This window comes from Nipponia nippon, unplaced genomic scaffold (assembly GCF_047370975.1).
Source record: "Nipponia nippon isolate SJK-2023a ecotype South Korea unplaced genomic scaffold, ASM4737097v1 scaffold_11, whole genome shotgun sequence".
In the NCBI taxonomy this organism is placed as follows: domain Eukaryota; kingdom Metazoa; phylum Chordata; class Aves; order Pelecaniformes; family Threskiornithidae; genus Nipponia; species Nipponia nippon.
The window spans coordinates 15,960,139-15,975,236 of NW_028262302.1; the positions used below are offsets into that span (position 1 = coordinate 15,960,139).

Below are 15,098 nucleotides of genomic sequence, written 5' to 3' on the forward strand. Positions count from 1 at the left end.
CTACCGTCTACCACTTAAATCAAACTTCCAGAGTGCTTAACAGATATAATCATTTTCTATACTACTGGTAAATGTATAGCATCTTCAAAATATAATGATGGGTACTACTTTCCACTGGCACTGTATGTAATGAACACCTCTCTCTCTAGACTAGTAGGAATTTATATACATAGACAACAGTCAGCAATTTTCCACATTACTTAAACCTCATAAACAAAGATGAATGAAGCTATGTATTTTTGTGTCATAGAAACTGAAAGAAGCTGATTCACTGTCCCCTGTATTGAACAATGCTTCTGCTAAATCCAATTTTTTACAGAGAAAGAGTTGTTCCAGAAGTCAGTGTGGAAATAAAAAAATTTGAAACTTGAGCAGTTCACAGTTTTTTTCCTCAATAATTGGTCTGCAGATTATGCCTGTACATGAGACAAATAGAAGGAAATCAATTTTTGAGATACCAAGGATAAAAAGAAAATTTTCCAGAAGTATATGAATAGACCAATAAAAATGCTGCTCTATTTCTCAGCGGAAGGGCAAAACTAATAAAAGTTGATGCCAAGAAAGCGAAAGTCATGATGCACCATCGCACACTAAAAGGTCAGCTATGAGCAAGTGTCTTGTTACCTGTGAGAAAGAAGATCACAGCCAGGATCCTCTTGGAGACTACTAGTTGGCTGAACTTGTTGAATGTCACAGTAAAATACTTGGAAACCTGACTGAACAATCTCGTTACCATTAGCAATCCTCCTTGAGCGCTTTCATGGGAGGGACAAGATACCATAAGACTGGAAAAAGACAAACACAGTATCCAAGAGCAGTTCTCAGCAGGCAAGTGGTTGCCCCAAAGAAAATAATCTCTTCTCCATGTCCCTGGTGGACACAGCCTTAGGAAATGGCCAGTGGAATAAAGCTGTGCATTGCCTGATAGGGAATGAAACTTTCCTCACTGGACACTTTCAAGAAGAGACTGCATAAAGGTAAAACCCCTGTTTGGAGGGTCACAGGGGTAACTGGTGGTATTTTAAATGGCTGCATTGGACTAGATTATTTCCTGAGGTCCTTTCCAGCTCTGTTTCTCTACAATTCTCATGCTGCATGGAATTAACCAAGTAAGGAAGTCGCTGTGGTTTCGAAGCCTTAATTATTCTGTTATTCTCATGAAATGTTCCTTCCTATAGCTCTTGCCGCAGATGCAGTGACTGACCAGGCTATATTCACTCTGTAAAGATGTCTACCCAGTGCATGTAAAATTTATCTGGATGGTAAAAGATTAACACTGCTTTGAAGTTACTTTATAGCTTCTGACACACACATCAATACCCTTTCAAAACTTTGGAGAGAGTCCACGAAGAGACAATTCCGTTATTTACACAACTGAATTTAAAAACCTTAAAATGACAACACCTCTTTTGGATTCTACTTGTTTTACTTAATGGGCCTCTCAACATAAAAGCATTTTTGGCAGGCACACTAATAGTCACTCAAGTAAAGGACTGATTTAAAACAGCTGATACTCTTTTCACCACCACCTGCTGCAACAGTGCAATATTATACTGACAAAACAGCATATGGTTCACAGTACACAGGATGAAGTAACTACTATTTTTTCTTCCAGAGTTTAAAACCCCAGTGCAAAACTGATTCTCCAGGTACTTCTGCTACTGGCATACACTCATATTCCCACCAGCCCTGGTTCAGGCCCCTCTAACAGGCTCAAGTAGTAAAAACATGGCCAAATAGTTCAGCCTTGGAGATGAAATCAACAGGTACATGGCAGAAGGGCAATAAAAATCACAGAACAAAAACATTCAACACATAAGGACTTACATTTTTATTATCTTACTTTTCCAGTTGGTGTCAAAGGTTTTTCAGCGCCACGCAATACATGGATTCACTGAATTTTCATGCAAAGTGATAACAGTATCGATCAGATATAAGGGAAAGCATAAGAAAAGGGACAAAACATATTTATTGCAAATTGTTGAATGGTAAATGGTAAATTCAGGGAACAAGGAGGAGAAAGAAGTTAGAAATGAAGATGTAACAGATAATCCAAGAAAAGGTGTAAGAATAAGCTGTTGGAAGTTTTTTTCGGCTGTGGTGGGAGAAGGAGCTGGTTGACTATTTCAAAAAAAGGTTGAGTGGTGGACTTGGCAGTGCTAGGTTAATGGTTGGACTTGATGATCTTAAAGGTCTTTTCCAGCCTAAATGATTTTATGATTTGCAAGCTGGGTGAGAAAAGCAAGTATGTAGCCACCAGGTAGGGTTCGTATCATGCAAAGGACCCGCAAATGCAGTGAAAGCAGAGCTACACCTGCTCCTCAGTATGTTAATTACTCATCCCTTTGCTCTTCAGCCCTCGCCCATCAGCAGCTCCCGACTTGCGTGACCCAGTCTGGGGCTTCCCCTCTGCCTAAGCGTCCAGGCTTGCCTATTGCCAGCGTGACACCGAGCACGAAACAGGGGCCGCAGAGCTCCTTCACGTGAGCCCCAGCCCCTGTTCGCCCCAGGGAACCGAAGGGCTTTGCTTCAGCTCGGGCTAACCCCGCTCGCTCCGGGGCTGACCCCAGGCCACTCTGGCCCCCGAAGGCGATGCCGGCCGGGAGGGAGAGAGGCGGCGGGGCGGTGCCGGGGCGGGGCTGCCCCACGGGTGCTGCCGGGCGGCGCGGAGCCCTCGCTCCCCGCAGCGGGCGCCGCTCCCCGGCCCCGCAGCCTCCCCCCGCCGCGGGGGCGGACCCGGACCCGGGCCCAGCCCAGCGCGGGGGCCGGCTCGCCGCCGCCGCCCCCTGGCGGAGCCGCCCGCCGAGCCGCGCCGGGCCGCGCCGGGCCGGGCCGCGCCGGGAGCCGCCGGAGCTGGAACTGGAACTGGAACTGGAACTGGTACCGGTGTCGGTCCCGCTGCCGCGGCCGCGCCCGGCGCTGCTGGGGGAGGCGGCACCCGCGCCGCGCCCCCGCGCCCCGCCCGCCCCCGGCAGCAGCAGCGGCGGCAGCCTCAGCACCTCCGCCAGCTCCGCCGGCAGCTCCAGCGGCAGCACCATGGACCTCTCCTTCATGGCCGCGCAGGTGGGGCGCGGCGCCGGGACGGGACGGGGCCGGTCGGGTCGGGTCGCCCCGGGCAGCGGCGGCGGGGCGCGCATCCCCCCTTCCCGTTTTCCGCTCGTTTCCTCCCCGCTCCGAAGTTGCGTTGGCGCGGCGGTAAACCGGGGCGGCGCCGCGGCTTGGGGAAGGGGCGAGGGGAAAAAGGAAAGAAAAAAAAGGAAAAAATAAGGAAAAAGGGGGGGGGGGGGGAAGACCAGCTGGAATTGGAGGCGCTGCGCGAGGAGGAGTTGCCGGGCGCGGCTCCGGGCGCAGCACCTGTTAGCGCCGAGCAGCGGGGCCCCAGCCGTTACAGCGCCTTCGGTGGGAGCCAGCATCTCGCCGTCCTTCGAAGGCAGACTGTAAATAGAAAGCGGAGATTTGATTTTTCGGTTCTTTTCCTCCCTTCTGTACTGCGTTTGTACGTGCATCTGTGTTTTTATGAGTTGTCTTTGCACACAGAATCTAGCTTGGCGTGTATAGGAATACTCTTCTATTTGCATGAACAAATTGTTTAAATTGCAGCTAAGTTCTGGATTTCAGCTTGAGGCATGATCATGGGTATTGGTGTTCAACGTATGGATGCTTAATATACTGAGAAGTATGTAATGGCTATAAGCCACCCAAAGCCAAAAATCATCTTGGTGAATCTAGGTGAATAAGGTTTTTAAACAGACACAGTGCTATGCATCAGAAAAAGTCACACACACTGAACATCCATTTCATATTTTTCCAGGATAATTTCTTCTATTCATGCAGATACCTAACTGTATGTATGTAATTAGATTTTTTCAAGAACGATTTGGGTTAGAGTTTGAACTTTTGCCAAACAAACGTCACCCACTATTTAGAGGTGGAGTAGGGGCCAGGGAGGCCTTTCCATGCTGTTGCTGCCTGAGCGCTGACTTCAGCTGGAGGTGGTTGGTGGAAACCAAATCTGACCCTTGCTGCATTGTTTTGTTTCATTAATGCAATGGCTGTTTTCTCTTATTCCTTTCCTTAAAGTCTACTTCTGAGAAGGTGTCAGGCTCTGCCTTTCTGAAAGTAGCAGTGGCTGTCCAAGAATCTCTTCCATTTGGAGGTATTTCTAAGAAGAATATTTTTTTAAGGAAAACCACAGTGGGGAGGAGGAGGAAAGCATCATTTCTACCAATTTGAGGTCTTCCTGCGGTATTGAAATGAAATTTTGTATGTGTCAAATCAGTTTCCTATGGTCCTTCTCAGCACGATCAGTGAGCTCCGTGTGTCCATCTTCTGTTCCCTAAGGACTGAGTTGAAGTGGGATGCCCTTGTTGCACAGAAGCAGAGGTGCAGCACAGCGGCAGGTTTTCCCAGAAATCAGTGGTGTGTGCCAAAGCTGGCATGAGTGCCGCCCTTGCCCTTTTTATGCTCTCCCTTATTCTTGCTGTCCCATGTTCCACGTATCTTCTACCCCAATTCTGTGCATTGGAAGAGTCACAAAGCTGGGTGCTTTAGTCCTCTCAGAAAAGTTCCCTGTACAAATATGTCTTAGGCTTACGAAGGTTACTAATGCAACAATTAACATCCTGATCCTCTGGGGTTGGTTTATTATCTTCCTTTGTCACAACAAGTGACAAAGAATAATTCTTTCAATGTTATTTTGGTGAATTTGGGGAATCTGCCTTTCCTTAGCCAACATCTTTTTATGGAAGAAAAGTATTTATGTTCAAACCCCTCAGCAGGAAAGGCTGTCTGCACAGCACCTGTCTCATGGGGCACGTGGGGGAGTCCTCTGGGGCGTATTTGTGTAATTAACCTTTTATGAGCTGTAGGAGAGGATTTCTGTGGCTCCTCTTCTACTGAAGGAAACGAATCCAGTTGTTGGGTCACTGTGTACAGTGGATGTTACGCTTATCTCTGTTACTCCCCTCTCACAGGCCTCTTGTACCTTTCTTTCTGAACCAGGCAGCCTTTTCCATTCCTGTCACCACAGTGGCATTTAACCCCCAGAGTGTCACTCCTCTAATTTAGGTATTGCTTTCTTCAACTTTCTTTTCCCTGCTATATCTTTTTGTCTTTTTCTTTTTTTTTTTTTTTTTTGAATCATCTCTGTGGCATCTCTGGTGGTGGGGCCCACTGAGATGACTTTCAATAAGGGATATGTGAGAACAGAAGAGAATTATTGACCTGCGCTCCCTGCTCCTAATTGCATTTAAAGATGCTCTGCCATCACACATTAACTTCCTTGTGACATACAATAGGGCTTGCATTTACCTGATGAATACCAGGTACGTGAATACTTTGTACAAAAATAGGTAATGCCTAAACTGAGATGCTTAATGGCGTAAAAGCAATGGTTACCTTTCAAGTTAATTTAGTTTCTACAGGATACTGTAGACTATTTATATTCCTCTAAGTTGCTTTTGTGTATTATTCTTATAACACCTTTGCACCGCTCATCATGGACCCAAGCTGGCTTTGCTAGATGTCTTGTGAGACACCATAAATGATCTGTACCGTACAGCCCCTCTGATGTGTGCACAGGGACAGAAGGTGTGTGTAAGTCAGGTTAACACTTTCAGCCTCAGTGATACTATAATGTGTTATGGAGGCTTAAAATCTGGCCTCCTCTGAAGCGTGCAGGGTGACAGTGTAAGGCCAGGTAATGCGATAGTTAACAGTGTCTTTTAAGTAAAGTTTTGGTGCATTTGCTAAAACATTCAGTGGGTGAGAGTTTGCACATCTGGATAACTGTATTGGTACGTTTACCTCTTCAGACAGCTGAACACAAGGAAACCTGCTTTCTAGAAGCACTGGGTATACAGAGCTATACGAATAAACTGCAGCTTTCATCTTCAGCACCTCTCCTCCTTTTTAAGATGTCTGTGAGATGGTTTGTGCCTTGGAGGGCCTGAAACCATTTCACGTGTCAGCAGAAAGATAAATGAAATGCCTCCCCGAATGATATATTTGATGCCATAGAAAGGATAACGTTTCGCTGATAAAAATTGTTGTGGAACAGGAGATTGTCAGGTAGTAATGCTAACAAATCTGTGCAGTGGAGATACAGCATGAGGGTTTGACTGCCCGGCTTAAGCAACCATATCTGAACATCTCAGCTGTAGTATATTTATTAGCTACATCATGAAGAACAGCTTTTGACTGTAACAATTAAATCTGTTGTTAAAATAAGCCTTTTTGCATCTGTGTGTTCATCAGTAGCCGGTTGTGCAGGCTTGGGTGTCCTCTGTTCTGCAGGTGCTCTAATTGATTTGGTTAAGGTCGGTTGTGCTAATAAGCATGACTTGCACCTGGTCAAAGCCTATTAGCTAGTGTTTTATTTTTTTTTCATTTTAAACCCAGATTTTAATTAAAGTAATCCTGTACACCTCAAGATACTATGCCAAAGATGTTCTGCCACTGCTGAGCTGTATATGACTGGCTCATTTCTCTGTGTTGTTCAGTGATTTCAGAGTGCTCTTGTAGTCTAGGTAACCTCAGAAATAGCCTCTTCTTATAGGTAGAGACTTTGGCTTCCAGCATAAAAGCTTGTTTTTGAGAGGTGCTGAGCACTGGGTCCAGGCTAAGAGCACTCAGTGATTTTCAGTAGGGGTCAGGGGTTTGCTGTCAGACACCCAGTGATGAGCTGTCCCCCTCCCCACTTCTGACACACTAAAATTAGTAACCATTTAACAACCGGCTAAAGCATTTCTGATGGAAAAAACTGCAACAATGAAAATTGCATCTGGGTTAATGGGAGCAGGGTTGAAACCTGTGTTCAACTTGAAAAAATAGAGGCGCATAGTGGGGAAAAACTGGGAAGCTAGAGAAGAAAAAATGTCAGTGTCTTCAGTATGATACAAATCGATAGGAGCTGAGCAGCACCTGCAGTCATAATGCCAGTTACGTGTTCTTCAAGATTTATGTTTGTAATTTAACTTTTCCTTAGGTGATTTCTGTAATTTTTGTTTCATATTAAAAATGAGGAATGGATTTCTTTAACTTGCAATATTTTTATGATCGGGTATATCTCCTTACAGTAAAAATATTATTTTAATTGTCAGATTGTTGTTTAGTTTGGAGAAGAGGAGGCTGAGGGGAGCCCTCATTGCTCTCTACAACTACCTGAAAGGAGGTTGCAGCGAGGTGGGAGGTCGGTCTCTTCTCCCTAGTAACAAGTGATAGGATGAGAGGAAACTGCCTCAAGTTGTGCCAGGGGAGATTTAGATTGGATATTAGGAAAAATTTCTTCACGGAAAGAGTGGTTAGGCATTGGAACAGGCTGCCCAGGGAAGTGATGCAGTCACAGTCCCTGGAAGTATTAAAAAAATGTGTGGATGTGGTGCTTAGGGACATGGTTTAGAGGTGGACCAGGCAGTTAGGTTAATGGTTGGACTCGATGATCTCAGAGGTCCTTTCCAACCTTAATGATTCTATGATTCTATAATGATCTTCTTTTCTTCTTTTGCATATAGAACTGGGAAAAACTAGTAAGAGCCTTGGGAGCATGGTCGTTTCTGTGAGTTTTTTCTTGGTCTCAGGCATATACAGTTTAAATATGAATTATCTGTTGATTCTCCATGTTCAAAAGCTCTTTGTAAACAACTTCTGAGGATTTGAAATACAATAAGTTGAATTCTTTGTGCTTAGTTTCAATGATTAAAAGTGGTATTTTTTGTAATTTTTAATTTCTATTGTAGTGTTGAGGATTTTTTTATTTTTTTTTTTACTACAAAAACCCATGACATGCTTCAGGAGCTAGATAAACAAGTTTGGTACAGATAGCAAAGCCATTTAAATAATAAAGATAATTTAAATTTCATTGGGTTTGTGTGCTGTATTACTCTTCTAGCATTTCGGGTCTGGTCAGTGATCATTCAAGTCACTCTGAGCCTTTCATTGGTGTGCCTTGAAGAAACCTTATAGCTACCTATAACATGTCAGTATAACAAGTCCAAGGCTGCCATGCCTCCACATGAAACATGTTATTATTATGAGCTGTTAAACTTCTGGAAAGCACTGGAATACACACAGCAAACTGAGTTCATTTAGGACATGTTTGACTTAATACTCATCTTTTCCAGAAGACGTGGACTCCCCATGTCTGTGCTGCAAAGCTGGTGCGTGCACAGAGGGTGTGTTTGGCATTTTGGGACACCCAGCTGCCTGAACACAGCTGCTGCATTTCCAGAAATCCCAGACATAGGTGCAGTATCCTTTAATTCCTTTGTAATGAGATTTCTGGATACTAGAGGAAGCACAATGAGGATCCGCTGTACTCTGCTGTATCAGCACAGAGGAACCAGAGTGCAGGATAATCCTGCATCTGTTTTCCCACTTTATGTAGTCTCCATCTCGGAGATCAAGAGGGATTCAAAGCCTTTATTAGCTGTGTGCTCTTTCTACAGCAAGGTAATCTGAAGGTATTAAAAACAAGAGGGTTTAGATTTGTGGTTTTGGTAGGTTATTCCCACCAGCTCAAAACAGAACCCATGCTACTTGCTCAGTGTGAGCTTGCGTGTGTGCCTGTGTGCACCATGTATGTGCTGAGAAAGCTGAATTCGTTGCCTGCCTCCAGAGAGAGACCAACTTTTCGGTCATGTTTGTACTTGGAGAATCTCTGTGTGTGACAATGCTGAATGGGTGGTCATTTGGAAGCTTTGACATTGCTGGTGTAAGCTTAGGTCTGATTTATTTTACTTTTTTCTTTAAAAAGTGTGATTGCCAAAAAAAAGCTCTAAGCCAAACCACATGGATAATCAGGATTGAGAGATGCATGAACCTCTTCTTGTCAAAAGCTGCCTTGATTATAATCTAAGAGCTAAGACAAAACATCTTTGATCCATAGCATCAAACATTAATAATGTCAGCTAGGAGGATGTAGGCATTCTCTTACGTGACCAGTTCAGTGCTCACTTATGTACAGCATAATAGGGCACTGACCGTTAACTCTGCCAGCTCTGTTTTCTTCCAAGGTTAAAGTAATTTTCTCTGGCATCCTTTGATTCCTCCAGAATGTCTTGACCTATAATAAATAGAATCAAAGCATCAGGAAGTTGAAAGAAGCAGACCTGAGTTTAACTGAGGATGTCTCAGATGCTTGAAGTTCAAGCTTAAGTCCTGATGCCTTGCTGTGGTATGGCACAGCCACAGGGAGCAGCTGTGTAATCCAGATGTTGCAGAAATCCTGTTCTGTGTGCAGAGATCAGTGGTGTCCTCAGCTAGGGTATTGCTAGCAGTTGAGGTGAGAATAATTTTCTGGAGAAGTCTTTCTGCTAACTGCTTGGTGCAACTGCATTAGATTTTTTTAGTGAGGGGGACATGAGGAATCCCTGCACCTTTCTTATCACTGCAGTAACAGTGCAGACTGCATTTCTGAGTCTTGTATAGCAGAATTTTCTGCGCCAACATAGCTTTTTAAAGTTCTGCAGAGATTTGGGCATACTGGTTTTGTAAAGTGTTGAAACTGCACTTTGGAGGAGGCTGTTGTTCCAGAATTGTGCTTGTAATTGCTGTCAAAGATGCTAAAAGCAGTGACTCCAATCCAGCAAAACACTTAAGCACTTACTGCACTTGGAGCACGTGTATGTTGTTGCACTAACATCAGCACGACTGTCCACTTGCTTAAAATAAAATATCTCAAAGCCTGGCACAGATAGGGCAAGAATGCTTTGCAATTAATAGGAAAATGTCCTAGAAGAGCAAGAGAAAACCTGCTATTGGTCATATTATTAATCCAGGGAAGATGGATTGACTTTTGGAGTGACTGTATTTCCATCAATTAATAACATGACCAGTTTCTCATAGGAGCAGCTGAATGTTAGCAGAGGAGGATGTGGTAGGGAAGGGAGACTAGGATGTGGCTCGCGTGATGCATGTGTTTGTGCAGTCTAATTATATGCACCCTTGCACAGGCAGGGTTAGAAGATACTGGAAATAATGTCTTTGTGTTTCATGTGCCGATTAACTGTGAGAATAATTCTGTGAATTCTGTGAAGTGCTTTTTTATTTTTAATCAATTACATGATTTTCAGCAGATACAGGCTAAAGAGTTCACAAAGGGAGCACATCTAATGTATTTCCATCTTTGTTGAATGTGGAAAGGAGGTTTGTAAGATGACTGCAAATGGACACATTCACATGCATTACAAAGATAAAACAGGAGCCTTTCACAACACAGCTGATGGCAGCAACAGCTGGGGTCCTATTATACACAGAAAATAGCTACAGATGACAGGTAAGTGGAATGAAGACTGAAGCAGCACTACATCCATGCCAAACATCTTGCTTGTTCAGGTGTGTGATATTTCTTTATCAGTAAGAGCTGCAAACATGGGGGTGGAGGTTCTGTTTTAAGTTTTGTTGGAAATGGGATGGATGCTGGCCATTAGGAAGCTAGTTTTACCACCTTCCTAACCTTGTTCCCATACCAGGCAAAAGCCAAAAAACTCCAAATGGTTGCATGGGATTTCGTAAAGCAGTGTCATGCTTTGGTGACCATTGATACACCATCAAATTAAATCATTGGTCAAAGAAAACATTCAAATGAAGCGCAGTGATGTGGAAAGCAGAAAATTAGAACAGCAACCCAAATAAATTCAGCAGTGACCAGCGCTGTTAGCTTTCTGTGTCTGTCTGCTGGGACTTACTTTCCTTGAAAGTATTTTCTGTCATGAATTGTGTTGTCTCCATAAGCTGGCGAGGTCTGTTGGAGTCCTCTGTTGTTTTGGCAGGCTTCTTAGTTTGATGAGTGTAGTATCCTAAATGGGATTAGTGTTAACCCCTTCCACTGTTCTCAGGGGTGATGTTTTTTAAAGGTGTCTTTTGAAATAGTGATGACTCTGTTGTTTTAAGCAAATACGTAGTCGAGTGTGAAAGGTAGATCCTTAAAAATTGGTTGTAAACTGATGATGGTCATGTCACCCATCAGTGGCTTGATCTGCTTCTCCTGCCGGTGGGTACGTCAGGAGTTGCTCCATTTCCCTGGAGCAGCAGTAGGATAAATGCAGTGGAAGCCTTTGGCAAACATGATACTGACATTGCATGTGCAAATTATTAACACTTGGATACAAAAAGGGTCAGAATTAAGTGTGTGAACTCCTTGCCATCTATTTGAAGGTGCTGAGTGTCCAGCTGAGGGGTGTGCTCTGCTGTCCCCTCTGGTGCTGCAATGAACAATACCTATCCCTACATTGAACACTGAATAGGAGAAAACCCCATGGCCAGCTGTGACACCAAGACCAGGAGCTCTAAACACTTATTGAATGTACGCTCTTCAGCTTTGGAAGGATTATGGGGAGCAGAGGCAACACAGGGTGGAAGATCTCTCACTGAAAATATGACCATGTGGCGTGTACGTGGCAGCCAGAACTGATGCTGTTAGCAGTAGTTGCTACCCACCCTTTCTTGCTGGCTCACACACCCACACGATGCTTTCAGGTCTGTTTCACAGCACCGACTGTTTGAAATGACACGTACTCTTAGGCTGAATCTTTAGTCTTTCTATTCGGAAAGCTGAATTCCACATTCCTCTTAGCTGCCAGAGCCAAAACCTGCCAAGGAGCAGCTAATTAGAAAACATTAATGTTACAGTCACTTCAGAAAAGCTCAGTGCCTCTTTGCAGTAGGCTGTTGGATACAGAGTCAATTCTTTTTGTTTTGCAAAGAGATTATCTCCAGTTTGGAAATGTTTTAAAAAGTAAAAAAAGCTGTTAACCTCAGCTGGTTCTGTTTGTTGTAATTTTGCTTGTAAGCCTTTCAAATGTTAGGAAAGAGGGAACAGTCTAGGAATGAGCTGTGTATGGCTAAAACAAAACCAAACTTCCATCGACTTCCACTGTGGCTTTTTTTTTTTTTTCCCCTGCCAAAACAACTGGATGAGCATTTGCAAAACATGGGAAGATGTGCTGAGTCTTGAGATGTGCTGGGTTCTGGGACTGATAAAAGCTGCCAGCCCCACAGTCTTGCTGTATGGAAGTTGAAAGGACAGCCGGGTCTCTTTGGCTGTTGTGTGGAGGTGTTCAGGTGTATATTCAGAGAGGAAAAAGTAACAACCGAACTGATGAGGAAGTAAATGTGTTAAAGTGTAAAGTCTTAAAGGATTTCTGAGAGTGCAGCTGAACCCAAGGACTTGGAGCATCTGATCACACTTAAATTCTTTCAGCCCCCAATTAAGTGTATGCTTGAAGTGTGTGAGTCTCAACTACACCTCTGTTTAAATGAAGTATATAATTAAGTGCCTCGATAATCTGCAATAAATGGCAAAGCATTTTGAGGTATCATAATAGCTTTTCTTTAAAAGTGAGCTCCACTTGAAATAAATTAGGTTGCTCCTTTCCTCTCTCTGTTTTCACCTCCTTGTAAGTTTTCCTGGACTCTTCTCAGGGATTTTCTCCCACCTTTTCTCTTGGAAGGAGAACATTTTATACACACATACAACTTGGGTCTGCGGTCCTTTTTGGGTATCTTCTTCTGTCTCTCATATCCTTCATACTTACCTTTTGTAAATTATTTCAGGTGCTATAGTGGCACCAGCTCAAGTCCAAATTCCATAAAGATTTAAGCTTAGATCTGGAAGATGGGAGTAAATATTTTTTCTGTTCAGGGACAGGAGATGAAAGTGGAACAGAGCAGCAGACTAAAACGCTACAGTCCCTGAAGATGTAAGTGTAGTAAAAAGAGTGAGTAGTGATAGAGAATCTAAACCCCTAGGAGTGGAAATGTCACCCCTTTCGTGCTGTTTCATGTTTTGGTCACTCTCCAGCTGGAGCAGAGCAGCTTACAACCTCAGCTTGCAAAGTTCTGAATTCTCTTTTTTAGATGCTGAGCCCGGCAGTCACTGGGGAGAAGAATATTGAAAGTGCATTCACAAACACTCCTCTCTCTTTGTCTGTCCCATGATATCTTTCCCCCAACGGATCTGGAGGAAAACTTTATTGAATATGTGGTTATTAATGTTAACGCATGGCAAATGGTTGTTCTGTAATAGGATCCAGGCTGTGAAATGGTTCATTCTGTGTTGGTCTCCGAGCCATCTGATTGAGCATGCTGTGAAACTGTGCAGATGGGCAAGGCGGTGAAATCCTGCACTGATTTGTTGTCAGGGTGGCAGATGTTTTGTTCTCCTGGTGCATTCTCTGGCATTTCTCAGGGACATGAAACAGAAGCAGAAGAAATTGAATTGCTATGCTCTCTCTCCCTTGTTCTCCAAGGTAGTTTTGCAACTCATTTCTCCTGTAATCTTATGAAGTGTGAGAAGAGGTATGCACCTCCTGACTTCTCTTACAACTGTGCTTTATACTTTCACAGGTAACCTTCTTTACCCAGCCATCTGTAATTTTCAGTATGGGTGGTTTTCATGGTGCATCTCTTGCTTATCACTTTAGCGTTCTTAATATCCTTAACAGTGCTGTAAAGATGTGCATTTGGATGACTAAATAAACAATCCTGCCTCTAAAACATTTGTCTCCCGACCTCTGGTCTGCACAGTACATAGCCAGCGGAAGAGTAGGGCATGGAGAAGGCAGAAGACAACATGCTGATGTAAGCTGCTGTCTAGGCTGCCACAATAGCAACCCCTTGCTGTTCCTCATAGCCTTTGAATACCAGCATATGCCACAGAGAATGCTGAAGAAGTGGAGGGAAATGGGAGACAGCTAGCAAAGGTAGTTTGGGCCAAACTCTGATGTATTTCTTGAGCACGCAGCATGGTATGATTTGATAGAGAATGCTGGCCAGATCCCGGGAGCCAGCTCATCGTTTCTAAAACTGTTGGCTTTGGAAATGGCAAAGCCAACAGTTACTAAAAATCTTAAATTCAGTTCTAGAGGAGAATAAATGGAATTAGGAGAGTCTCTTCTGAAATAAAAGTTGGTTTTGTCTTGCCACCTTATGTTTGCCATTAGAAAACTAATCACATAGTTTTACGCTGTAAGTTTACCCTTGCCTAAGCAAGAGTATAATTTCATTGATACAAACAGATTCAATAATTTTTTAGTGTTAGCTTTTTAAATTAAAAAAGAAATTATTCCATACCTTGTGTAACGCATACGCTAAGAGGGTAATTCATCTGGACTCTACCATGTCCATGATATCTTTTTTTTTTTTACAGAAATATGTAACATTTAGGGTATAGGTGCATCTCCATACTTATTCTAGATATCTCTGGAACCCTACAATTTAAGCAGTGGACAATACACTGTCAATTTTGGTGAGACATGACTGAGACCTTGCACCCAAACACCATGATCATCTGTGATGCCTGTACTCTGTCCTGCAGGACCATGGCACGACCAGGGAGAAGGACTGTAAGTGCAAGCTGCTGCACGTCTGGGCTGGGCCAGCATGGGCATGCATGCTTGGGGTGGCAACCAAAGACAGCATGGCTGTGTGTGTTGCCTGCAGGTGGCTCCAGGCTACTGCTGTATTTCAGGGTTGTTCTCCAGCTGCTACATACAGCAGCGACTTGCCGCTTACTCCGTTTGACTTCTAACGTGATCTTCATTCTCATAAACTTCAAAACTTCTTATGAAGAATGTAAAGCTTCACCTGCAAATAAAGGATACAGAGAGGTAGGCAGGACTTCCCTGTGATGCCATGGAGGCATAAGATAAGGGTCTTAGGGAGAACTGATTCCCAGTTTGGCACTTCCTCAGTGGAGCAGCTTAAACTGGCCGTGGGTGGCAGAGGCAAAGCAGCAGATCCTTCTTATGTCACGTGTGTGCAGTCAGGTGGCCCAGCAGGTAATGCTCAGAGCATCCTTTGAGTTCTTCTGGATAGTGATGAAGTTACAGCTTTAAGCTTACAGCCTTGCCTTTTGGTACTGGATTCATGACTAGCAAGCTCTGAGATTTTTTTTATTTTTTTTTAACTATGGTGTCATTTCCTTCGAAATGAATCTAGCAGGTGATCTTACTGAAGTTTGGAAAACTGGGACTGTCAGACTCTGTGCCATTTCAGTAAAGCTTGACCAGCTGGCAGAACGACATGTGCTCTTCCCCAAAAATAAACAGCATCTCTCTGAGTGCTGATTTTGACAGAAATCCCAGCATTGGTTTAAGAGC

The 15,098-nt window shown here is 43.7% G+C and overlaps 1 protein-coding gene across 1 annotated transcript in view; it reads left to right on the forward strand.

Moving 5' to 3' along the window:
- Positions 1 to 2,938: 2,938 nt before the first annotated feature.
- CUNH14orf132 (chromosome unknown C14orf132 homolog) overlaps positions 2,939 to 15,098 on the forward strand; it is a 43,218-nt gene continuing 31,058 nt past the window's right edge. Inside the window, exon 1 of the mRNA XM_087747641.1 lies at positions 2,939 to 3,063. Coding sequence (XP_087603767.1) covers positions 3,037 to 3,063 — 27 coding nt within the window. The 5' untranslated portion in view covers positions 2,939 to 3,036. The remainder of the gene's footprint in view (positions 3,064 to 15,098) is intronic.